This window comes from Hyperolius riggenbachi, chromosome 9 (assembly GCF_040937935.1).
Source record: "Hyperolius riggenbachi isolate aHypRig1 chromosome 9, aHypRig1.pri, whole genome shotgun sequence".
In the NCBI taxonomy this organism is placed as follows: domain Eukaryota; kingdom Metazoa; phylum Chordata; class Amphibia; order Anura; family Hyperoliidae; genus Hyperolius; species Hyperolius riggenbachi.
In genome coordinates this window covers 272113175-272137176 of record NC_090654.1, presented here as the reverse complement: position 1 = coordinate 272137176, position 24002 = coordinate 272113175, and the positions used below count along the sequence as shown (strand labels likewise).

At 51.3% G+C, this 24002-nt stretch overlaps 1 protein-coding gene and 1 long non-coding RNA gene across 6 annotated transcripts in view; one reads left to right on the top strand and one right to left on the bottom strand.

The window, feature by feature from the left end:
• Positions 1 to 16420, bottom strand: part of PSMC1 (proteasome 26S subunit, ATPase 1) — a 35638-nt gene extending 19218 nt beyond the window's left edge. Inside the window, exons 1-5 of the mRNA XM_068254570.1 lie at positions 16369 to 16420; positions 10901 to 10954; positions 5367 to 5463; positions 2266 to 2390; positions 259 to 444 (exon numbers count right to left, since the gene is read on the bottom strand). Coding sequence (XP_068110671.1) covers positions 259 to 444; positions 2266 to 2390; positions 5367 to 5463; positions 10901 to 10954; positions 16369 to 16371 — 465 coding nt within the window. The 5' untranslated portion in view covers positions 16372 to 16420. The remainder of the gene's footprint in view (positions 1 to 258; positions 445 to 2265; positions 2391 to 5366; positions 5464 to 10900; positions 10955 to 16368) is intronic.
• Positions 16421 to 16444: 24 nt separating this feature from the next.
• The window catches only part of LOC137533274 (uncharacterized), a 292620-nt gene continuing 285062 nt past the window's right edge, over positions 16445 to 24002 (top strand). For all 5 annotated transcript variants that reach the window (XR_011024169.1, XR_011024172.1, XR_011024168.1 and 2 more), the window contains exon 1: positions 16445 to 16594. This is a non-coding gene — a long non-coding RNA (uncharacterized lncRNA). The remainder of the gene's footprint in view (positions 16595 to 24002) is intronic.

Genomic DNA, 24002 nt, shown 5'->3' with positions numbered 1-24002 from the left:
TTCTTTATTTCCAAAAGCAGTGGCTGAACGGCAGTTGCTCAGTCCAACTCCCAAAATAGCGTGCAAATGAGTAGGCAGGCTGGCCTAATTAGATTCTGTCTAGGGAATACTTATTTTGAAAAACTGAGAAAATACTGAGAATCCCCCCATGAAGAGATGGGCTAGTCCAAAACTTCTCAGATTAGACATCCTGAAGTTTCCTTATAATCCAGACACCAGTTTAATAATCTCACGTTTTATGACAGTGCCGGGACTCACTTTGTGGTTCAGTAAGACGGAACAGCCCGGTTCCAGCAGATCTTTGTCCACAAAGGACAGGATGCTGACATAGTGCTCGGAGCCCACAGACGTGGAGACAATCGCATGGTTGTCATCGATGATCTCCTCCAGCGTCCCCACAGACATGGGAGTTCCCCGCAGGTCATCCACCTTGGACCTCTCTTCCTGCAATGGCAAAGCGGAGGGGTTATGGTCTTCATAAAATCATACACAGGTCTGCTGGACAACGACAAGCTACAAAGAAACTTACAACCTTACTGGTAACTTCTGACATAAGGGAAATCTTTCACATGACAAAAAACAAAGGGGAGGGAGAAAGAAGAGAGTGAGGTCTCTTTTTTTTTTTTTTAAATCTGAATCAAAAATCAGATCATATACAAAAAAAATAAAATAAATAAAATTTGGAATCGCATGTAGTGTGCAAGAGGCCTCACAGACGATGTCATGCACTAGAAGCAGAACTGTGTGCGTCATTACATTTGTGCTTGGCGTGCAATTTAAAAATTGGAAGCTTGCAGCAGTTTTGTTTTACGTGCAGCGTCCAAATCAAGTTAGGGCCGCTGTATTTGACTGATGCAGTTCCAAGCTGTATAAACTGGCACAAGATCTGCATCAACTTGAAATTATGCCGATCTCATTGGATGCCCTTAAAGAGACTCCGTAACAAAAATTGCATCCTGTTTTTTATCATCCTACAAGTTCAAAAAGCGATTCTAATGTGTTCTGGCTAACTGCAGCACTTTCTACTATCACTGTCTTTGTAATAAATCAATGTATCTTTCCCCTGTCAGACTTGTCGGCCTGTGTCTGGAAGGCTGCCAAGTTCTTCAGTGTTGTGGTTCTGCTATGAACTCCCCCTTCCAGGCCCCTCTATGCACACTGCCTGTGTGTTATTTAGGATTAGAGCAGCTTCTCTCTTCTCTCTTATCTTTTATAAGCTGGATAAATCGTCCTCTGAGCTGGCTGGGCTTTCACATACTGAAGAATTACAGACAAGGGCAAAGCTGTCTATAGGAAGAAACGAGCAGCCTGAAAGTTCAGTGCATGAGAACTGCAGGGGGAAAGAAACACAGAAATGATCTCTTGAGATTCAAAAGGAAGGCTGTATACAGCCTGCTTGTGTATGGATGTATTTTCTATGTGTGGACATACTGTACATCAACCTACTTCCTGTTTTGGTGGCCATTTTGTTTGTTTATAAACAAACTTTTTAAAACTGTTTTTAACCACTTTTAATGCGGCGAGGAGCGGCGAAATTGTGACAGAGGGTAATAGGAGATGTCCCCTAACGCACTGGTATGTTTACTTTTGTGCGATTTTAACAATACAGATTCTCTTTAAGAAAACATGTAACAAAAAAAGCCCTCAGGGGGATACTCAACTCGGGAGGGGAAAACCTCTGGATTCCAACGAGGCTTCTCCCGTCGTCCTCCGTTCCGGAAATCCAGCGCTGCAGCCCCTGAACAGTGGCAAGGTCCAGCACAGGCGCAATAGTGGCTCTTCGTTCAGGCTAAGGTGGACATAGCCGAGCCTAATCATATCCGCTCTACTGTGCAGGACTAGCGCCTGTGCAGCAGAATGGATACAATCGGGCTTGGCTATTTCTGCCTTAGCCCGAAGAGCCGCTACTGCATCTGTGCTGGATCGCGGTAGGTAAATATTGCACCGCTTGTCAAGCCGGGTCGAGGAGATTTTGGGGGAGCCAGCGCCGGATTACCCCAAGCTACAGAGAAGCCTCATTAGGACCCTGGGGCTTCCCCCTCCCGAGGCAAGTATCCCCCAGAGGAGTTTTCTTTGGGTTACAGTCTCTTTAATGTATGTACTGCAAAATAGGAGGTTCCCTTTAATGCATGGTGCGGATACTGGACATAGTGTGGAGGAAGCCTGAAGCCCTCTGCTTAGGCAGTACACCATTGTGGCGGTACTGGGTCTCTGTAACTTCAGAATAACTATATACACTTAAGTCATCAGAGTGCAGCCCCTCACCTCCTGCTTCTCCTCCAGCGGCTTCATCTGCTCCTGGTTCCTGATGAACTCTTCTTCCATCAGGAGGTAATCTTTAATTCTCTCCATCTTCAGCAGCTTCAGCCTGCACTGAGTGTGCGGAGTTACTGCAAGAACAAAAACCCACCATGAATGACAACACAGTGATGCACCGCCAGCAGACACGCCCCTCCGAGGGGAAAGCAGCACTTGCTGAGCATTGAAAGCACTAATGCTCTGTGTGTGGCACAGAAGGCATCGTTTTCAAATGTCGATCACAAAGCATTACACAGGTGTGACAGGCTGCGGCCACCACAAGATATTAGGGGTCCAATCATAGAGCATCTCTTCAGGGAGGGAACCTTAAAGAAAAACCGTGACCAAGAATTGAACTTCATCCTAATCAGTAGCTGATACCCCCTATTACATGAGAAATCTATTCCTTTTCACAAACGGATCATCAGGGGGCTCTGTATGGCTGATATTGTGGTGAAACCCTTCTCACAAGAAACTCTGAGGACCATGGTACTCCTGGCAGTCTGTGAACCTTGTTGCATTGTGGGAAATAGCTGTCTACAGCTATTTCCAACTGCCAAAACAGCAAGCAGCAGCTTCATTACCTGCCAGCAGTAAAAGTGTCACAATGTGATAAATGTCAGAATGTAAATCAGAGATGTAAACATTTTTTTTTTACAGTGGGTAAACATTGACTAAATCATTTATACATAATTATTGTAAAAATGAAGCACTTTTTTTATTACATTATTTTCACTGGAGTTCCTCTTTAAAGTGTGCCTGAGATGAACGTAAAGCAAATATTTATACATACCTGGGACCTGCTCCAGCCCTCCTTCGGCTTGACCGCTCCCCTACTGTCCTCTGCTGTCTCATTCGCCCGAAATCCTCCGGTTAACTTCCGCCAGTCAGCGCAGCCGAGCATGCTCCCCCTGCAGCAAGTATTCTGCTCAGTATTACTGTGCAGGCGCAGAATGCTCCCGGTGATAAGAGCAGGATGGGCTTCACATTCGCAGTAAGCCTTGACTCCCGAAGTTATCGGGAGAATTTGTGGATGAACGAGGAGGACAGCGGGAGAGCAATCATGCCAAAGGGAGCTGGAGGAAGCCCCAGGTATGTATAAAATGTTTGCTTTGCTGCCATTTCAGGTTTACTTTAAAAAGGGAAGGTCTGAGCAACCTAAAACTAAAAAAAAAAAATCCACTTACCTTGGGTTTCCTCCAGCCCCTGGCAGCTGTCCCGTGCCCTCGCCGCAGCTCCCGGCCCCTCCGGTGCAGATGCTGACTTCGCCAGGTCGTACTGACGTCATCCGGGCAGTACAGTCCGGATGATGTCAGCGCGGCTCTAAAAGCCGCTCACGCATACGCAGTGGGGATCTTGCAACGGTGGGACTACCAGCGTGGAGCAGAGCTGTGGCGGAGGAACAGGATGGCTGGCAAGGGCTGGAGGAAACCCCAGGTAAGTGGATTTTTTTTATTTTTAGCTTGCTCGGGTGTATCCTTTAAGTCGAGTACACACATGCGATAACTGACATCTATTGGGAAGCATTCCATCAGGCAACAATTCAGGAGCCGATGCTGTACAGATGCTACGGAGGTGGGCTGAGGATTAACGATTGGCGCATGACTGTGCGAATTTCTGCAGATGGGCAGAGCAAAAATACCATTGCAATCAATCCTACTTGGGTCGTTAATGCTGGGGATACACGGGTCGACCGGCGGCTCGATTAGCCGCCAGATCGACCCCAGCCGTGTCCCCGCGGATCGATTGGCGCTCGCCACTGCTTCCTTATCAGCGCTCGATTCCCTGCCATTGTCCGCAGGCGGGAATCGAGCAGCTTGATCCGGCTAGCTGAATATTATCAGCTGGCCGGATCAGCTGGTCGATACACTGTACAGAAACGTACAGTGTAACCCCAGCATAAGATCTGACATGATGGATCCTTAACTTCCGACTGGAATCGATCAGTGGCCGCTCTACTCACAGAACGAATGTCGGCTGAAACGGTCATTATCGTTCACCATCGGCCAACAGTTATCGCATGTGTGTACATAATAACATGGTCAAGTAGGCTGAGAAACAGTCCAGGTCTATCATCTTCAATCCCTTACAAATTGTAGTGGTTTTAGTCCAAAAATCCAAAATAAACCTTTAGGGCTCAGCCACACTATAGCGTTTGCGATTGATAAGCGCTTTTTAAAAATTGCTCCCATTCACTTTCATTAAAATTGCAGGGAAAAAAATTGCTGCGATTGTGTATGCGTAAAACGTACGCAATTGCGGAAATTTTTATGAAAGTGAATGGGAACGATTTTTAAAAATCGCAAGCGCTTAGAAAAAGCACTTATGCTGAGAATACACGGTTCGTTTTTGAGGCGATTAGAGGGTTCGATAGATAATTTCCGACATATCCGATCTCACTTTCGATCATTTCGCCGCTCGATTTCTGATGGAAGTGAATGGAAAAAGATAAGCAAAACGAGCAGAAGATAAGAGAATTGACTGCAGAATCGAGCGGCAAAAACGATCGAGGGGAGAATAGAGTGCCAGAAACGAAGCGTGTATTCCAAAGCATTATAGTGTGGCTGAGCCCTTACTGTGGTTTTTGTGGGTAAGCCCGTATTAGCACACAACATTTTCTGTGAAAAAATACCCTTATTTAGTAGGGGTGGTCAATGCAATGCTATCAATTCTGAGTTCATGCACATTTTATGCAAATGTCTGCTGCACTTCATTGATCCATTTTCAAAATGCATAAATTTGAATCAAATTGGAATTATCAGCATCTGATAGACCCTCCCTATGATTTAGTAATCCAGCTGTGGCTTCTGCCGAGTTTAATCTTGTATGTGTACTTGGCTTTGCTCACATCTGTGATCTGTTATCTATTCATCAGGTCTGCTGACTAATCATCCTGGCAGAAACAGCAGAGGGATAGCATTTAGTCACAAGGCCTGATGTAAATATAGCAGATCACAGCACAGGCAGAAGCAGTTGATCTTTGGGCAGCCTCACTGCAGAGGACAAGGAAGTGCTTACACCAATAAATGGATGAGATTATAATTGTTTCAATTTAGATCACAGCTCACCAAGGGGCAGTTTACTGGCAGCATCTGGCCCCTTTGTCTTCTTTTTCTTCTTCCCAACTCTGGTGGGCACTGGCGGCTCATACTTCTTCTTCTTATCCTGATATAACACATAGGAACAACAGTGTTACTCCACCTCCAACTGCCCTGTACTGGACTACTGGAAAGAAAGGATACGCGTACACACATCCAATTTTGATTGGCCAATTTTACTACCTTCATGTAACGAGGGCCAACAGACTTTGAAAACTATGGGTGGCCATACATTACTTGATTTTCGGCATCCATATCCGGCCAATTTGATCATAATGCTTGAACCTGGCAGGTATCGATGCTGCAACAAGGCCACCTGATCAATTGTTTCGGTTGAAAGAATCAATTGGTCACGCTAGAAAATGTCAGTCGCAAGGGTTCAATCAGGTGCGCCGTGCTAACGACAACGACATTTTCTGGCCGTTATTCCCCCAAGTGTATGCCCATGGTGGGTGTTGCATGCTGATGTGATGAGGGAGTGTTGGGGGCTGAGGTACAGGAAGAAGGGTGGGGGGGTGGGGGCGGCGCAACAGGCAGAGACGCTATTAGAATTTTCCAATAGATTGTGTAGAAATCTATAGGAAATCTGTCTGTAGTGTGCGGCCAGGCAATAGATTCCTCTCTGATCAGACTGAGAGCTGGTGCACACCAAGAGCGCTTCTGAGCACTTTGAAAAGCGCTTGGCTAATGTATATGAATGGGATGGAGCACACCAGAGCGATGCGATTTTCTCCCAAATGCAAACGCGGATCCTGCAGCATTACTGCTGATTTCTGAGGCAATTCAGCCTCAATGGTAAGTATAGGAAAGTGGAAAAATCACTCTGAAAAGCGCTAGATCCTAACGATTTTCAAGCGTTTTTGTTACAGAAGCTGTTTAGTTACAGCTCTACTGTAACAAAAATGCTACACCAAAAACGCTCCAAAAATCGCTAGGCATGCTTAGAAAAGTGCAGATTGTGTAAGTAAATTCTCAATGGAAGTGGTAAAATTGGGCAACCAAAATGTGTGTATATGCACCCTAAAGGTGCGTACACACGCAGGACAGCAGCCAACGACGGGTCCATCGGCACCTCCCGCTGGGCGGGTTTTCAGCAGACTGTAGTGCGTGTACACGCACTGTCGGCGGACTGATAAGGCTGTTCCTGAACGATCCGCCCAGCGGGAGGTGCCGACGGACCCGTCGTTGGCTGCTGTCCTGCGTGTGTACACACCTTTAGACAGGCAAAGTGAATAACATTGATTTTGTGAGAGGGTTAGGTATATTAAAGGGACACTTAAGTCAAACAAAAAAAATGAGTTTTACTCACCTAGGGCTTCCAATAGCCCCCTGCAGCTGTCCGGTGCCCTCGCCGTCTCCCTCCGATCCTCCTGGCCCCGCCGGCAGCCACTTCCTGTTTCGGTGACAGAAGCTGACAGGCTGGGGACGCGAGTGATTCTTCGCGTTCCCAGACACATTAGCACCCTCTATGCTGCTATATGGTATATGATATATGCTATAGCAGCATAGATGGCGCTATTGTGGCCAGGAACGCGAAGAATCACTCACGTCCCCAGCCTGTCAGCTCCTGTCACCGAAACAGGAAGTGGCTGCCGGCGGGGCCAGGAGGATCGGAGGGAGACGACGAGGGCACCGGACAGCTGCAGGGGGCTATTGGAAGCCCCAGGTGAGTAAAACTCATTTTTTTTGTTTGACTTAAGTGTCCCTTTAAGCAGCAAGTGATCAATTAGCTCTTGAAAGTGATAGGTCAGGAGCAGGAAACATGGGCAAGCATAAGGATCTAATGGACTTTAACATGGGCCAAATTTATAATGGTGAAACAACTGGGTCAAGGCATCTCCAGCTTTTGAGGGTGCTACTGGCATGTAATTAGTACCTACCAAAACTGGTTCATGAAAGGATAACCAGTGAATTGGTGTTAGGGTGATGGGAGTGTGGAGTGAAGGCTAGACTGGTCCAAACCCGCAGCGGACAGTAGTACAAAATTGTTTAAAAAAAAAAAAAAAAAAAAAAAAAAAAAAAAAAAAAAAAAAAAAAAAAAACATCAAAAAATACATAAAAATGAATTTCCTCCCAATTATTAAAAGCGTAACAGCTGACATCCAAAAGTGGGGCTCTTTACCTCGCCTGTCTTGGTTCGGACGCATTGCATCCATAAAAATGAACACATTACCACGTATTTTATATGTGAGTCAGGCGGTACCTGTCTATCTCTCTCATAAATACTTTGCATCTCTACAAACCTCCATTAACAAGTTTATCTGGGACAAACGCCCAGCTAGAATTAAACATTCCATACTCGCTCTTGACAAAACAGAAGGAGGCCTGGGACTTCCAAATATCCACAAATATCACCAGGCTGCGGTTCTCAGCAGATTACTAGAGTGGTGTTACCCTGGCTCCTCTAAAAGATGGATCCAGGCAGAACAGGCTTTTTCTGCTATACCACTAAATAAGATCCCCTGGCTACCTCAATCCTGCCTACCTGATCTTATAAAAGCGAACCCACTGATTTTAGCCACTATAAAAAAAATTTCATCAGTTTACCTCCAAAGGCAGCTTGTCCACCCTCCCAGGCCCCTTAACCCCAATAATTGACAACCCTGAATTCCCGCCAGGCCTTGAGAAATCCTTTTTAAAAGGACTGAATTCCAGAGATATTAGACTCAGAGACGTGTCCAGGAGGGGCATTCCTACCCCTATTAAGAATTTGACAATTTTTGACGAAGGAGTGACATGCCCTCAATGGGCCTACCTGCAACTAAAAAGCTTCATTAACTCCGCCTCAAAAAAAATGTAATCTTTCGAGAAAACTGACGGACTTTGAAATTAAAGCTTCCTCTAACCTCCTCCATCGTCACTCTGTATCATGGATGTACAAAGCTCTTCTATACTTGAAAGCCCCTGAAAGACTCCCCTACCAAGAAAAATGGGACCAAGCTCTAGGGAAAAAAACTTACTGAGGAGCAATGGGACCACATCCTGACGAACTCTCACAAAGGCACAATTAATATTAGCACCCAAGAATTGAACTACAAACTCATTTCCCACTGGTACAACACTCCTGCCAAACTCAAAAGCATGGATCTATCCGATAACGACAAGTGCTGGAGATGTGGGAATGCGGGAGGGGACCTTATATACATCTTCTGGACCTGCCCTAAAATACTAAACTACTGGCATCAGGTTCATATCTGGGCGAAGAAAATCTCCTCCACAGACATTCCTTTCACTCCAGAGACATATCTACTTCACGAAATCCCCTTTTCATTTAAATCCTATAAAATGTGTGTACTCATATGTAGAAATCAAATATTTAGTCTCTGTGTGTGACTACCTGACAGCCTCAGTGCGGGTCCTTATCACCTTCTGAAAGTATACAGCCGTTAGCAGACTTTTCACAGAACTTGATCGCCAGAGCAGTTAAGAGAATCTTTATTGTATCCAACCGGGATACTCGGTATAATCTTGGTTACAAACTTATATTGAAAAACATATGAAGCAAAGCAAACATCAGCAGGTAATAATACGGATATTGAGCAAAGCTGATTAATATGAGCGCGCTACCCCCAGACCTATACGGATCTACCTTATAAATGGAAAAACCTCCAGACCCACAAGTGTTAACTAACCACACGCCCCCGAAGGTGGGATATGGGCGGGTTCCAGATGTCACCCCTATTAAACGCTTGCTATTGGCCTATAGAACTCTGTGATTGAAATCCAGAACTCTGTGATTGACATCCGTCTAGTGCGCAAGCGCGAAGCCGATGCCCTGTACCCTAAATACTCAGAAACTGGTGTTTAGAAACACCAGGCATTGTTTGGCCTTGTTTGGCCCTGGGCATCCCAGGCTCAGACAGCTAGTCTGCACGTCCCATAGATAATGCTGCGTTCTGACCTTTTACTATTCCCTGTAATGTTCTCTTCTATTCCACTCTCTGCCTGGCCTTCTAGAATCTGTATAGCAAGAGAACTGTGCACATAATCTTTGACTGAAACACAGGTTCACTTTGGCTATAATAAGGGCCATACCTTGCAAGACCCTCTAAGAATCTTACATCATACACCTAATTAATGCAGCTAAAGCCACAATCCCTGGATTGTGGAAATCGGAGAGCCCCCCGTCCATTCCCCAATGGTGGGACAGAGTTAATCGTATAGCTGATATGGAGGAGATAATTCTTACAGCCCAAGACAGGGTAGACAACTACATTAAAACATGGGCCTTGTGGTATGACTTTCGTGACTCCTCTGATTACAAGTCTGTGATGCAAAAATCTTAAACTAAATATACTGCTTAGGAAACGGTCACTCTGACCAAATGTGTTAAAGCTTTGTTCCATGCAATTTTCCTCGTGACACCTGATGACAGTCTACTATATAAAGATTTAATACGCCTCGGATTGTATGACTTATCCACGTACAACTACACATATGCTTTGTTATCTTTGTATGTTATGTGATCATTATCTTAACTTAATAAAGCTTAAAAGTGAAAAAAAAATACATAAAAATGCGGGCCATGAGAGAGAGCTGTGAGAACAGAGTCTCAGCTTGTTGTGTATGGGGGACTGTGTAGCTGCAGTGGCCATGTGAGTAGTTAAGATTTTAAACACACATTTAGCTGTTTAAAAACTCTTTACATATGCCTGCCCCCCCCCCCCCCCCATTCCTTTAGATCAGAGTTCCCCAACCCTGTCCTCAAGGCCCACCAACAGTACATGTTTTGCAGAAAACCACACACACAATCACAGGTGGGGTAATTAGTGTCTCAGCAGAGCCGATTAACTACTTCTGTGGATTTCTACAAAACATGCACTGTTGGTGGGCCTTGAGGACAGGGTTGGGGAACACTGCTTTAGATTGTAAGCTTGCAAGGGCAGGGCTCTCACATCCTTTTGTGTCTCGGATTTTGTTGTTAATTTCATAGCTTGCACTCCGTTATACATTATATTCATCATGCTACATCTATCATTGTAACCACCAGTTCTGCATTTTGTACTAATATCCATATTTGATGTATATCATCTGTATCATTACGTACCCCTTGTTTTCCCTATTTTTATAAATCAATAATAATATGCCCGCCCACCACCACAATAGCTGCATACAGCATTTTGGGAGTGATCGCATCAGTAGCTGCAGAGCCAAATTGCAGCAGTGTTCTCCCCAGAAATTTTTCCCAGACGGTTGGCATGAAATAGTAGCCGGGTGGGGTGTGAGGAGAGAATGCAGGACCGGTGCTTCTGTGTGCAACTCTGCTTACAGAATGGGAGCCGATGACAGCCGGGTGCTCACCAAAACTAGCCGGGTGGAGCACCCGGCTAAAAGAGCCTGGGGAGAACACTGCGCAGGCGTTTTGCGATCCATCACAAAGCACCACCAGTGGGTCCCAGGCCTCATACTGGTAAGCAAGCTAAACTGGGATTATCAGTATCTCATTCATATTAATAATCTGTAGTTGTGGATAGAAAATGATGAATTCAGTATACAGCTAGTACCTTGTCATCCTTCTTCCCTCCTCCAGGACCGTGACCCCCACTCTGACTCTGACCCTGTAACAGAAAATAAATGTGTCACATTAGTACTTCCATCACATGATGTGACTTTACCATATCTGTATGAGCATAGGCAGTCCTCATAACTACAAACACAAGCTAATTACACATTCCAATACTAGAAACTGATCAATGTAAGTATATTACATCAACAATTGGCTTGTGTAAACTCCCAATAGTAGAGTAAATCCTGAACACTATATTTGTGACTGACCTAAAAACAGTGAGGGAAACCAGCAGCTGTCAAGTCCATGCAATGGCAACACCACAACCCCCAGCATGCCCTGCCAGATCTGTACAGATACTACAAGCCACAGCATATCCCATCAGTCTCTGTGGAGACACCACAACCCCCAGCATGTCCTGCCAGTCTCTGTGGAGACACCACAACCTCCAGCACATTCTGCCAATCTCTGTGGAGACACTAGAAGCCCCACCATGTGCTGCCAGTCTCTGTGGAAATACTACAACTCCCAGCATGTCCTGCCAGTCTCTGTGAAGACACTACAACCCCCAGCATGTCCTGCCAGTCTCTGGAGACACTACAACCCTCAGCGTGTCCTGCCAGTCTCTGTGGAGCCACCACAACCTCCAGCAAATTCTGCCAATCTCTGTGGAGACACTAGAAGCTCCACCATGTGCTGTCAGTCTCTGTGGAAATACTACAACCCCCAGCATGTCCTTCATGTCTCTGTGGAGACACTACAACCCCCAGCATGTCCTGACAGTCTCTGTGGAGACACTGCAACCCCCAGCATGTCCTGTCAGTCTCTGTGTAGACACTACAACCCCCAGCATGTCCTGCCAGTCTCTGCAGAGTCACTTCCACCCCCAGCATGCCCTGCCAGTCTCTGCGGAGACACTTCCACCCCCAGCATGCCCTGCCAGTCTCTGCGGAGACACTTCCACCCCCAGCATGCCCTGCCAGTCTCTGCGGAGACACTTCCACCCCCAGCATGCCCTGCCAGTCTCTGCGGAGACACTTCCACCCCCAGCATGCCCTGCCAGTCTCTGCGGAGACACTTCCACCCCCAGCATGCCCTGCCAGTCTCTGCGGAGACACTTCCACCCCCAGCATGCCCTGCCAGTCTCTGCGGAGACACTTCCACCCCCAGCATGCCCTGCCAGTCTCTGCGGAGACACTTCCACCCCCAGCATGCCCTGCCAGTCTCTGCGGAGACACTTCCACCCCCAGCATGCCCTGCCAGTCTCTGCGGAGACACTTCCACCCCCAGCATGCCCTGCCAGTCTCTGCGGAGACACTTCCACCCCCAGCATGCCCTGCCAGTCTCTGCGGAGACACTTCCACCCCCAGCATGCCCTGCCAGTCTCTGCGGAGACACTTCCACCCCCAGCATGCCCTGCCAGTCTCTGCGGAGACACTTCCACCCCCAGCATGCCCTGCCAGTCTCTGCGGAGACACTTCCACCCCCAGCATGCCCTGCCAGTCTCTGCGGAGACACTTCCACCCCCAGCATGCCCTGCCAGTCTCTGCGGAGACACTTCCACCCCCAGCATGCCCTGCCAGTCTCTGCGGAGACACTTCCACCCCCAGCATGCCCTGCCAGTCTCTGCGGAGACACTTCCACCCCCAGCATGCCCTGCCAGTCTCTGCGGAGACACTTCCACCCCCAGCATGCCCTGCCAGTCTCTGCGGAGACACGCCCACCCCCAGCATGCCCTGCCAGTCTCTGCGGAGACACGCCCACCCCCAGCATGCCCTGCCAGTCTCTGCGGAGACACGCCCACCCCCAGCATGCCCTGCCAGTCTCTGCGGAGACACGCCCACCCCCAGCATGCCCTGCCAGTCTCTGCGGAGACACTTCCACCCCCAGCATGCCCTGCCAGTCTCTGCGGAGACACTTCCACCCCCAGCATGCCCTGCCAGTCTCTGCGGAGACACTTCCACCCCCAGCATGCCCTGCCAGTCTCTGCGGAGACACTTCCACCCCCAGCATGCCCTGCCAGTCTCTGCGGAGACACTTCCACCCCCAGCATGCCCTGCCAGTCTCTGCGGAGACACTTCCACCCCCAGCATGCCCTGCCAGTCTCTGCGGAGACACTTCCACCCCCAGCATGCCCTGCCAGTCTCTGCGGAGACACTTCCACCCCCAGCATGCCCTGCCAGTCTCTGCGGAGACACTTCCACCCCCAGCATGCCCTGCCAGTCTCTGCGGAGACACGCCCACCCCCAGCATGCCCTGCCAGTCTCTGCGGAGACACGCCCACCCCCAGCATGCCCTGCCAGTCTCTGCGGAGACATGCCCTGCCAGTCTCTGCGGAGACACTTCCACCCCCAGCATGCCCTGCCAGTCTCTGCGGAGACACTTCCACCCCCAGCATGCCCTGCCAGTCTCTGCGGAGACACTTCCACCCCCAGCATGCCCTGCCAGTCTCTGCGGAGACACTTCCACCCCCAGCATGCCCTGCCAGTCTCTGCGGAGACACTTCCACCCCCAGCATGCCCTGCCAGTCTCTGCGGAGACACTTCCACCCCCAGCATGCCCTGCCAGTCTCTGCGGAGACACTTCCACCCCCAGCATGCCCTGCCAGTCTCTGCGGAGACACTTCCACCCCCAGCATGCCCTGCCAGTCTCTGCGGAGACACTTCCACCCCCAGCATGCCCTGCCAGTCTCTGCGGAGACACTTCCACCCCCAGCATGCCCTGCCAGTCTCTGCGGAGACACTTCCACCCCCAGCATGCCCTGCCAGTCTCTGCGGAGACACTTCCACCCCCAGCATGCCCTGCCAGTCTCTGCGGAGACACTTCCACCCCCAGCATGCCCTGCCAGTCTCTGCGGAGACACTTCCACCCCCAGCATGCCCTGCCAGTCTCTGCGGAGACACTTCCACCCCCAGCATGCCCTGCCAGTCTCTGCGGAGACACTTCCACCCCCAGCATGCCCTGCCAGTCTCTGCGGAGACACTTCCACCCCCAGCATGCCCTGCCAGTCTCTGCGGAGACACTTCCACCCCCAGCATGCCCTGCCAGTCTCTGCGGAGACACTTCCACCCCCAGCATGCCCTGCCAGTCTCTGCGGAGACACTTCCACCCCCAGCATGCCCTGCCAGTCTCTGCGGAGACACTTCCACCCCCAGCATGCCCTGCCAGTCTCTGCGGAGACACTTCCACCCCCAGCATGCCCTGCCAGTCTCTGCGGAGACACTTCCACCCCCAGCATGCCCTGCCAGTCTCTGCGGAGACACTTCCACCCCCAGCATGCCCTGCCAGTCTCTGCGGAGACACTTCCACCCCCAGCATGCCCTGCCAGTCTCTGCGGAGACACTTCCACCCCCAGCATGCCCTGCCAGTCTCTGCGGAGACACTTCCACCCCCAGCATGCCCTGCCAGTCTCTGCGGAGACACTTCAATGCTCTGCGGAGACACTTCCACCCCCAGCATGCCCTGCCAGTCTCTGCGGAGACACTTCCACCCCCAGCATGCCCTGCCAGTCTCTGCGGAGACACTTCAACCCCCAGCATGCCCTGCCAGTCTCTGCGGAGACACTTCCACCCCCAGCATGCCCTGCCAGTCTCTGCGGAGACACTTCCACCCCCAGCATGCCCTGCCAGTCTCTGCGGAGACACTTGCACCCCCAGCATGCCCTGCCAGTCTCTGCGGAGACATGCCCTGCCAGTCTCTGTGGAGACACTGCCACCCCCAGCATGCCCTGCCAGTCTCTGCGGAGACACTTCAACCCCCAGCATGCCCTGCCAGTCTCTGCGGAGACACTTCAACCCCCAGCATGCCCTGCCAGTCTCTGCGGAGACACTTCCACCCCCAGCATGCCCTGCCAGTCTCTGCGGAGACACTTCCACCCCCAGCATGCCCTGCCAGTCTCTGCGGAGACACTTCCACCCCCAGCATGCCCTGCCAGTCTCTGCGGAGACACTTCAACCCCCAGCATGCCCTGCCAGTCTCTGCGGAGACACTTCAACCCCCAGCATGCCCTGCCAGTCTCTGCGGAGACACTTCCACCCCCAGCATGCCCTGCCAGTCTCTGCGGAGACACTTCAACCCCCAGCATGCCCTGCCAGTCTCTGCGGAGACACTTCAACCCCCAGCATGCCCTGCCAGTCTCTGCGGAGACACTTCAACCCCCAGCATGCCCTGCCAGTCTCTGCGGAGACACTTCAACCCCCAGCATGCCCTGCCAGTCTCTGCGGAGACACTTCAACCCCCAGCATGCCCTGCCAGTCTCTGCGGAGACACTTCAACCCCCAGCATGCCCTGCCAGTCTCTGCGGAGACACTTCAACCCCCAGCATGCCCTGCCAGTCTCTGCGGAGACACTTCAACCCCCAGCATGCCCTGCCAGTCTCTGCGGAGACACTTCAACCCCCAGCATGCCCTGCCAGTCTCTGCGGAGACACTTCAACCCCCAGCATGCCCTGCCAGTCTCTGCGGAGACACTTCAACCCCCAGCATGCCCTGCCAGTCTCTGCGGAGACACTTCAACCCCCAGCATGCCCTGCCAGTCTCTGTGGAGACACTTCAACCCCCAGCATGCCCTGCCAGTCTCCGTGGAGACACTTCAACCCCCAGCATGCCCTGCCAGTCTCCGTGGAGACACTTCAACCCCCAGCATGCCCTGCCAGTCTCCGTGGAGACACTTCAACCCCCAGCATGCCCTGCCAGTCTCCGTGGAGACACTTCAACCCCCAGCATGCCCTGCCAGTCTCTGTGGAGACACTTCAACCCCCAGCATGCCCTGCCAGTCTCTGTGGAGACACTTCAACCCCCAGCATGCCCTGCCAGTCTCTGTGGAGACACTTCAACCCCCAGCATGCCCTGCCAGTCTCCGTGGAGACACTTCAACCCCCAGCATGCCCTGCCAGTCTCCGTGGAGACACTTCAACCCCCAGCATGCCCTGCCAGTCTCCGTGGAGACACTTCAACCCCCAGCATGTCCTGCCAGTCTCTGTGGAACACCTCAACCCCCAGCATGTCCTGCCAGTCTCTGTGGAGACACTTCAACCCCCAGCATGTCCTGCCAGATCTGTGGAGACACTTCAACCTCCAGCATGTCCTGCCAGTCTCTGTGGAGACACTTCAACCTCCAGCATGTCCTGCCAGATCTGTGGAGACACTTCAACCTCCAGCATGTCCTGCCAGTCTCTGTGGAGACACTTCAACCTCCAGCATGTCCTGCCAGTCTCTGTGAAGACACTACAACCCCCAGCATTTCCTGCCAGTCTCTGTGGAGACACTACAACCCCCAGCATTTCAGGCCAGTCTCTGTGGAGACACCACTACCCCCACCACAACCCCCAGCATGCCCTGTCGGTCTCTGTGGAGTCACTACAAGCCCCAGCATACGGTGGTCTAGCCATATGGGTAGGTCTGTAGTCAGGGTCGGCCAGTATTGCGGGATCTCCGGGGTTCCATGAAGAAAAAGATGCTCACTCACCATGTCCGCCGCTGTCTGCTCTTCCGGAAATACGTCACACGACGGAGCGCTAAGCGGACCAAACCTGTTCTACGGCCGTATGGAGGAAGCGAAGCCGGAAAATGGCCGCCGTCACCTGGGAAACCAGCAGCCTGAGGAGGGAGGGGCAACGTGTAGCAGAGCATCTTCTTCTGAGGCTGAGCACAGGGAGAGCCGAGGATGTCGCAGCAGTCACTGACTCCTCCTGGTATATTCCTAGCATGAAGTCTGACCCTACTACTCCTATTATAATAATTATCATTATTACTAGCTAATACTTTAATATTATCAATCATTCTTATTGTTTTTTGCTATAATGTAAGAAATGACAATACCAATTGTGAAAATGAAAACATTTAGCAACAGAGGCCTAACTAGAAATCACTGCCCCCCCCTGCAAAACTTTGGATGCCCCCCAACCAATGTTATTTAGTTGGCTAGTGCACACTTAAAGAGACACTGAAGCGAAAAAAAAAATGATATTATGATTTGTATGTGTAGTACAGATAAGAAATAAAACATTAAGATCAGATACATCAGTCTAATTGTTTCCAGTACAGGAAGAGTTAAGAAACTCCAGTTGTTATCTCTATGTAAAAAAGCCATTAAGCTCTACGACTTTCAAAGTCGTGGAGTGGGCTGTTTTCTGACTTTTATTATCTCAACTGTTATTGAACTATTTACTTTTTCTCTGCCAGAGGAGAGGTCATTAGTTCACAGACTGCTCTGAAAGAATCATTTTGAATGCTGAGTGTTGTGTAATCTGCACATATTAGAGAACGATTCAATGTTAGAAAAAACACTATATACCTGAAAATAAAAATATGAGAATATTTTTTTGCTGCTAATCTTCTGGTAATTATTCATAGTACACAACCAATTCATTATATCATATATTTTTTTTCACTTCAGTGTCTCTTTAATACAATATAATACAATAACATTTCTATAGCGCTTTTCTCCCATAGGACTCAAAGCGCTTAGACTCTCTCAGGTTCAATAGTTGGTAGTAGGTTGAAGTATTCACACAACAAAAGTTATATTTCTGCAAGTGCCAAACTGAACAGGTGGGTTTTCAGTCTGGATTTAAACCTGTCCAGGGATGGAGCTGTCCTGATCTGCTGAGGTAAGGAGTTCCAAAACGGAGCAGCATGACAGAAGACTCTGGGACCAAAAGTTTCCAAGTGGACTCTGGGTATGACTAGATTATTAGAACCTGTGGATCTGAGAATGCTGGAATTACTACGCAGCTGTAGTGATGCTCATCCGAGCTAGGATATCCGAGTGCACTCAGATAGCAATCAGCTATCCGAAGATATCCGAGCTCGGATAGCGTCATCCGCTCGGATAGCGTCACGTCAGACGTCACCTCGAGTCCTCACAAGCGAATCAGAGGGCTCCCAGCCCTCTGACTGCAACCAAACACAGAGGGGGAGCCTGGCCAAGCCCCCCTCTATAAATAGCAGGCGCCATGTTGCCTCACTCGTCCTGCTTGCGACTTACTGACTGACTGTACTGAGAGATTGCTCCAGTGCTTTTGTCTGTGCAAGTGCATTTATTGTTCAATACACCTAGCGTTTTTACACTCCAACACTTGATATTCACCTGTATTGCTTTGTATTGTAGATAGATTGTATTTTAGGCAGTTTAGTTTGTGTGATTAGGGACTAGGGAGGGAGACTGTCACTGGTGCTGCTGCAGCTGCAGCCAGCAGCTAGGCCCTGTGCCTAGGCAAGGCAGCCTGCCCTGCTCTGTGCTCTAGTCTCTAGTTACCTGTGCTCTCACCTGTCCTACTCCTGTACTACTTCTGTGTTAGATAGATTATTGTACTATTTTGCAGTTAGCAAGGCCCAGCTTTACTGCTATACCTGTCCTGTATCTGCTCTCTGTAATCTAGTCACACCTGTTCTATTGTTTAGCTAGATTCTTCTATTGTTTAGTTAGTACTGTAGTGTACTCTAGTCTGTGTATAGGGACAATCCGTCATCGCGTTACCTAGGGTCTTTGTGTGCGCAGTCAGTGCACGTCTGCGCTGTCCGCACCTCTCGTGCTACACCCGTCCTATTGTTTATATTACTTGTATTGTGTATTCACTGAATTGTACTGTACTGTAGTCTGTGTATAGGGACACCATCAGTCAGCGTCAGCTAGGGTCTTTGTGTGCGCACTGCGCACTCTCTCGTTAGCGCTACACCGATCTCTGATGTAGAGTACACCTGTCCGTCACCTCACACACCCACCACCACCAGTCCCACCCCATTAAAGTACCCCACTTGTCCCACCCGCCTTTACATACTTAACTTTTTTTTTTTCATTTGTATAATAAAAAATATACGATGTCTGGCACTGGCAGCCGCGGTTTGAGCAGGGGCAGCAAGGGCATCGGCAAGAGAGGAGGTCATGGCAGCCGCGCCACCACCACCACCATGCGCAGTTCTGCGTCTGCACCAGTGGCTATTCCGCCATTAGCCACTGGCCGTGGACGCCTTGGCCGCCCAACAGCTGGGAGTCACGCTGCAGAGACACAGCAGCAGCGTGTGGCGCAGATGTTCCTCCCACCGCCAGGTCGTAGCCGTCCTATTGAGGAGAAGGACGCAGACTCTGTGGTGGAACTGATGGTGGATGAGCAGGCCACCATTAGCTCTGGAACTGAGTCCTCCACCCCCGCCACCACTCCTGTTCGCAAGAGCAGCAGCAGCCGCCCAGCACTGCCTGGGGAGGAGGAGTGCAGTTCTCCAGCCCCAGCGGGCAGGGACGGATCTGGGGGGGGGGGGGGGGGGGGGCAGGCGGGTCTCTTGCCCCAGGCACAGTTTGTTGAATTCTTAAAAAGGCGGCAAAATTTTGGATGGGGAATGGCAGTTTAGGCGCCAAAACCTGATCTTTAGGCGTCAAAACCTGACCTTTAGGTGCCAAAATTAGATGGGGAATGGCAGTTTAGGCGCCAAAACCTGACCTTTAGGCGCCAAAACCTGACCTTGCCCCAGGCGCAACTTGGTCTAGATCCGTCCCTGCCAGCGGGCAACACCAGCACCCTGTCACTCAGCACCTTCTTATCCCCAAGCACAGCGGGGATATGGACTGCTGTTGCGGCAGAATTGGCAATGGAGGAGGAAGAAATGCTGATGGGCACTTTGGGGGATGATGCTTTGGACAGTCAGACAGTGGTGACTGTCCCTCAGCCCATGCATGCAGAAGGGGAGTTTGTGGGGTCATCCCAGCAGGACATGTTTGTGGAGGGGGAGGGGGTGGCAGATCCTGGGGATGTCATCAGCTCTGAGGAGGAGGAGGAAGATGTGTCTGTGGGCCTTGCTAGAAGGATCAGCATCGCAGGCATAGGCAGGATCAGAAGTGGGCGTGGTATGCAGGCCACACAGGGTGCTGATCCGGAGGCTGAAAGTTCTGCCAGTGCCACCAGCCACACCAAGAACCCCCCAACCACCACAGGGAGACCAGCGGCAGCAGCACCTTCCAGCCGAAGGGGCAACTTCACCTCCCCAATTTGGAGTTTTTTCACCCTGCCATATCTGGAGTGCAAGTATGCCACCTGCAACCAGTGCCGCCAGCAGCTCAGCAGAGGGAAGGAGCCCTCTGCGTACGGCACCACCTCTCTGGTGAACCATCTGGCAGGGAAACACTTCCATGAGCATGAGGAGTTCATGAAGTTGAAAGAAGCTGGCAGTGGCAGACCCGCCACCACTGCGAAGTCGTCGGCAGCAGCCACCCGCCCTCCTCCACCTCCTCCAGCAGCACCAGCAGGAGTGCGTCAGAAACGCACTGCTCCTCCTCCCTCTGCAACTCCTGCCGCCGACACTGAGGCTTGTTCTGGCAGCCAGTCCTCAGTGGCCTCCTCTGCTCCCTCCAGTGATTCCCGTGCCAGCAAAAGGCGTCGCCAGACCCTGCTCAGCGACATCTTCCAGGGGGTGGTCAGGGTTCTGCCTCCCAGCAGCCGTCGCGTGCGTCAGCTGAACGGCTTGCTGGCACAGGCCATGTGCTCCTAACTCCTGCCTTATTCCCTTGTGCAGGAGTGGAGCGACATGCGTGCGCTCCTGATGTGTGCAGCCCCCGATTGGCCAATCCCCAGCCGACATTTTTTCGCACGCACGGCCATCCCTGCACTTCACCGATCTGTGATGGCCAATGTCGGGAGAGGGCTGGATCACGCGGTGGGTCAATGGGTCCACGTCACCATGGACTCATGGAGCAGCCGGTTTGGGACAGGCCGCTATCTGTCCTTCACCGCGCATTGGGTCAGCTTGGTGGAAGGGGGATAGGAGGAGGGAGCAGCATCGGGCACTGTCAGAGCAGCAGCAGCAACAACAACGCAGTGGGTGGTGCCACCATGCAGGGTCAGCGGAATTGCAGCAGGTTCCTCTGATCCGCTTCCATCCTCCGGCACACCAGCCCAAACCCCCTGCCTCAGCAGCAGCGTGAAGCCCTGCCACTGCCAAGCGCTGCAGGAATTGGTCAGCCTGGGGAAGACCAAACTGACGGCGAACCATGTCCTGGCCAAACTCCGAGAGCAGGAGAGGAATTGGCTGACTCCCAGAGGCCTCAGAGTCGGAGAGGTGGTGTCCGACAATGGGGCAAACCTGGTTGCTGCAATCAGCAGGGGAGACCTGACCCACATCCCCTGCCTGGCGCACGTCCTGAACCTGGTAGTCCAAAAGTTCCTGTGGACCTACCAGGGATGGACCGACTCCTTGAGGCGGCAAGGAAGCTTGTGCGTCATTTCCGGCACTCGCCTGCAGCTGTAGCAAGCCTGCAAGAGGTGCAGAAGGAGCTGCACCTGCCACAGCACTGGCTCATGATCGATGTTCCAACTCGCTGGAACTCCACCCTGGCGATGTTGGAGCGTCTGGTTGAACAGAGGCAGGCTGTCAGCCAGTACGTTGCACGAGCAACAGTTGCCGCCATCACTGCAACTGGGCGTGCCGCCACCCACCTCCCGTCCATCATCTCCACGGAGGACTGGGGGCACATGCAGCAGGTGTCCTCAGTGCTGGCACCCTTCCTGCAGGCCACCAACATGGTAAGCACGGACCATGCAATGGTGTGCGAGTGGGTCCCCATGGTGTGTGTGCTGGACAGGGCCCTGTATGCACTGCTGGAAGAGGGAGCGGCAGCCTTGGACCAGCAGGAGCTGCAGACAGCTTCACAGGCCACCTCTGAGGAGGAGGGCTTGGAGTTGGTGGAGGTCCCTGACCTTGCTGCTGATGAGGGGGAGCAGCAGAGTGCAGCTGGACTGGTGCGGGGGTGGAGAGAGGATGAGGTGGAGGAGGCAGAGGAGGAGGACAGCACTGTCGGCTCTGGGGCTGCCGATGATGTGCCAGCAGACGTGGCCAGACTCTTCCCAATGGCAGCGCACATGCTGAGGTGCCTGCGCAAGGACCCAAGGGTCATCCAGATGAAGCAGAGGGAGGACATCTGGATCTGCATGATGCTGGACCCACGTCTGAAGGGGAAGCTCAGCCAGTTCCTGCCTGCAGGAGGAGACCGTGCGCAACAAATGAGGGATTTGCAGCTGTCCCTTGTTGAGTGCTTGGAGGAAGCCTTCCCTCAGCCATCCACCCCCACTGTCCAGCCAGCACAGAGGCAGCAGCAGATGCCTTCATCCACCAGCAGCAAGCGCACGCGCACCACAGACCTGCTGTCTCTGAGCAACGAGCTCTACATGAGTGTAGAGCTGCCAGGGACTGGAGAGGAGGTGCCTGCAGCAGCATCCTGCCTGCAGCAGCATCCTTCTCCAGTCACAGACAGTCGTCACTGAGAAGCGATCTCGTCTGTCTCACAAGTCTGTGGACAGACTGACGTTTCTCAAAATGAACCAGGCTTGGGTGGAAGGCGAATTCCTTGCCCCTGTTGTCGGCGAGAGGGGGACATGAAGTGGCACACAGCCACACACACATTACACCTGCTGCTGCTGCTGTATTTCTTCCTGCTGTCTGTGTCTCCACTGCCAGGGAACACATTAAAAGGTGCTGCTGCCCATGCGCCACCAGCTATTTACGCTCAAAAATAGCTGCATTTCTGAAAAAAAAAAGTAATTTTGTGTTATTATTTTAGAGGTGTCCGGGTTGAAAACTGTGCTGTCCCAATTGTGTATTGGACACAATGTGGGCTTCACGACCGCTGTCTGGAACCTCATGGTGTATATACGGCCCTGGTACCACCGCTAGGAACCAGGGCCTATTATGTCTTGCTGCCTGCCCTCCTGCCTGCTGCCAGTCTGCCACTGTGCCACACACTCATCCTCCTCACGTTGCCTGCTGCTGTATTTCCTCCTGCTGTCTGTATGTTTCCACTGCCAGGGAACACATTACAAGGTGCTGCTGCCCATGCGCCACCAGCTATGTCTCGCTGCCCGCCTGCCTGCTGCCACTGCCACACACTCATCCTCCTCACGCTGCCTGCTGTTGTATTTACTCCTGCTGTCTGTGTCTCCACTACCAGGGAACACATTACAAGGTGATGCTGCCCATGCGCCACCAGCTATTTACGCTCAAAAATAGCTGCATTATTTTGGAAAAAAAAATACAATTTTTAATTATTTTAGAGGTGTCCGGGTTGAAAACTGTGCTGTCCCAATTGTGTATTGGACACAATGTGGGCTTCACGACCGCTGTCTGGAACCTCATGGTGTTCATTTATGGCCCTGGTACCACCGCTAGGAACCAGGGCCTATTATGTCTGGCTGCCTGCCCTCCTGCTGCCTGCTGCCAGTCTGCCACACACTCATCCTCCTCACGCTGCCTGCTGTTATATTTACTCCTGCTGTCTGTGTCTCCACTGCCAGGGAACACATTACAAGGTGCTGCTGCCCATGCGCCACCAGCTATTTACGCTCAAAAATAGCTGCATTTTTTTGAATTTTTTTTTTTTTAAATTATTTTAGAGGTGTCCGGGTTGAAAACTGTGCTGTCCCAATTGTGTATTGGACACAATGTGGGCTTCACGACCGCTGTCTGGAACCTCATGGTGTTCATTTACGGCCCTGGTACCACCGCCAGGAACCAGGGCCATTATGTCTGGCTGCCTGCCCGCCTGCTGCCAGTCTGCCACACACTCATCCTCCTCACGCTGCCTGCTGTTGTATTTACTCCTGCTGTCTGTGTCTTCACTGCCAGGGAACACATTACAAGGTGCTGCTGCCCATGTGCCACCAGCTATTTACGCTCAAAAATAGCTGCATTTTTTTGTAAAAAACTTTTTAAAATTATTTTAGAGGTTGAAAACTGTGCTGTCCCAATTGTGTATTGGACACAATGTGGGCTTCACGACCGCTGTCTGGAACCTCATGGTGTTTATTTACGGCCCTGGTACCACCGCTAGGACCCAGGGCCTATTATGTCAGTCACATCACACTACCTGACACACACTACTCCTCCTCCTGTAGCTGCATTGAGCCTCTGCTGTCTGTGTGCTGCTACCACTGCCAGGGAGAACAGAAGAATAACTATTTTCTGCTGCCACCCACTCTCCTACCAGCTATTACCACACTACAATAGCTGCAACTACTTCCTCCTCCTGCTGATGTCTGTGTTTTACCACCGCCAGGGTACACAGAAAAAGGCGCTGTGGCTTGCAATGTGCCACTACCTATTATGCCATCAACACAA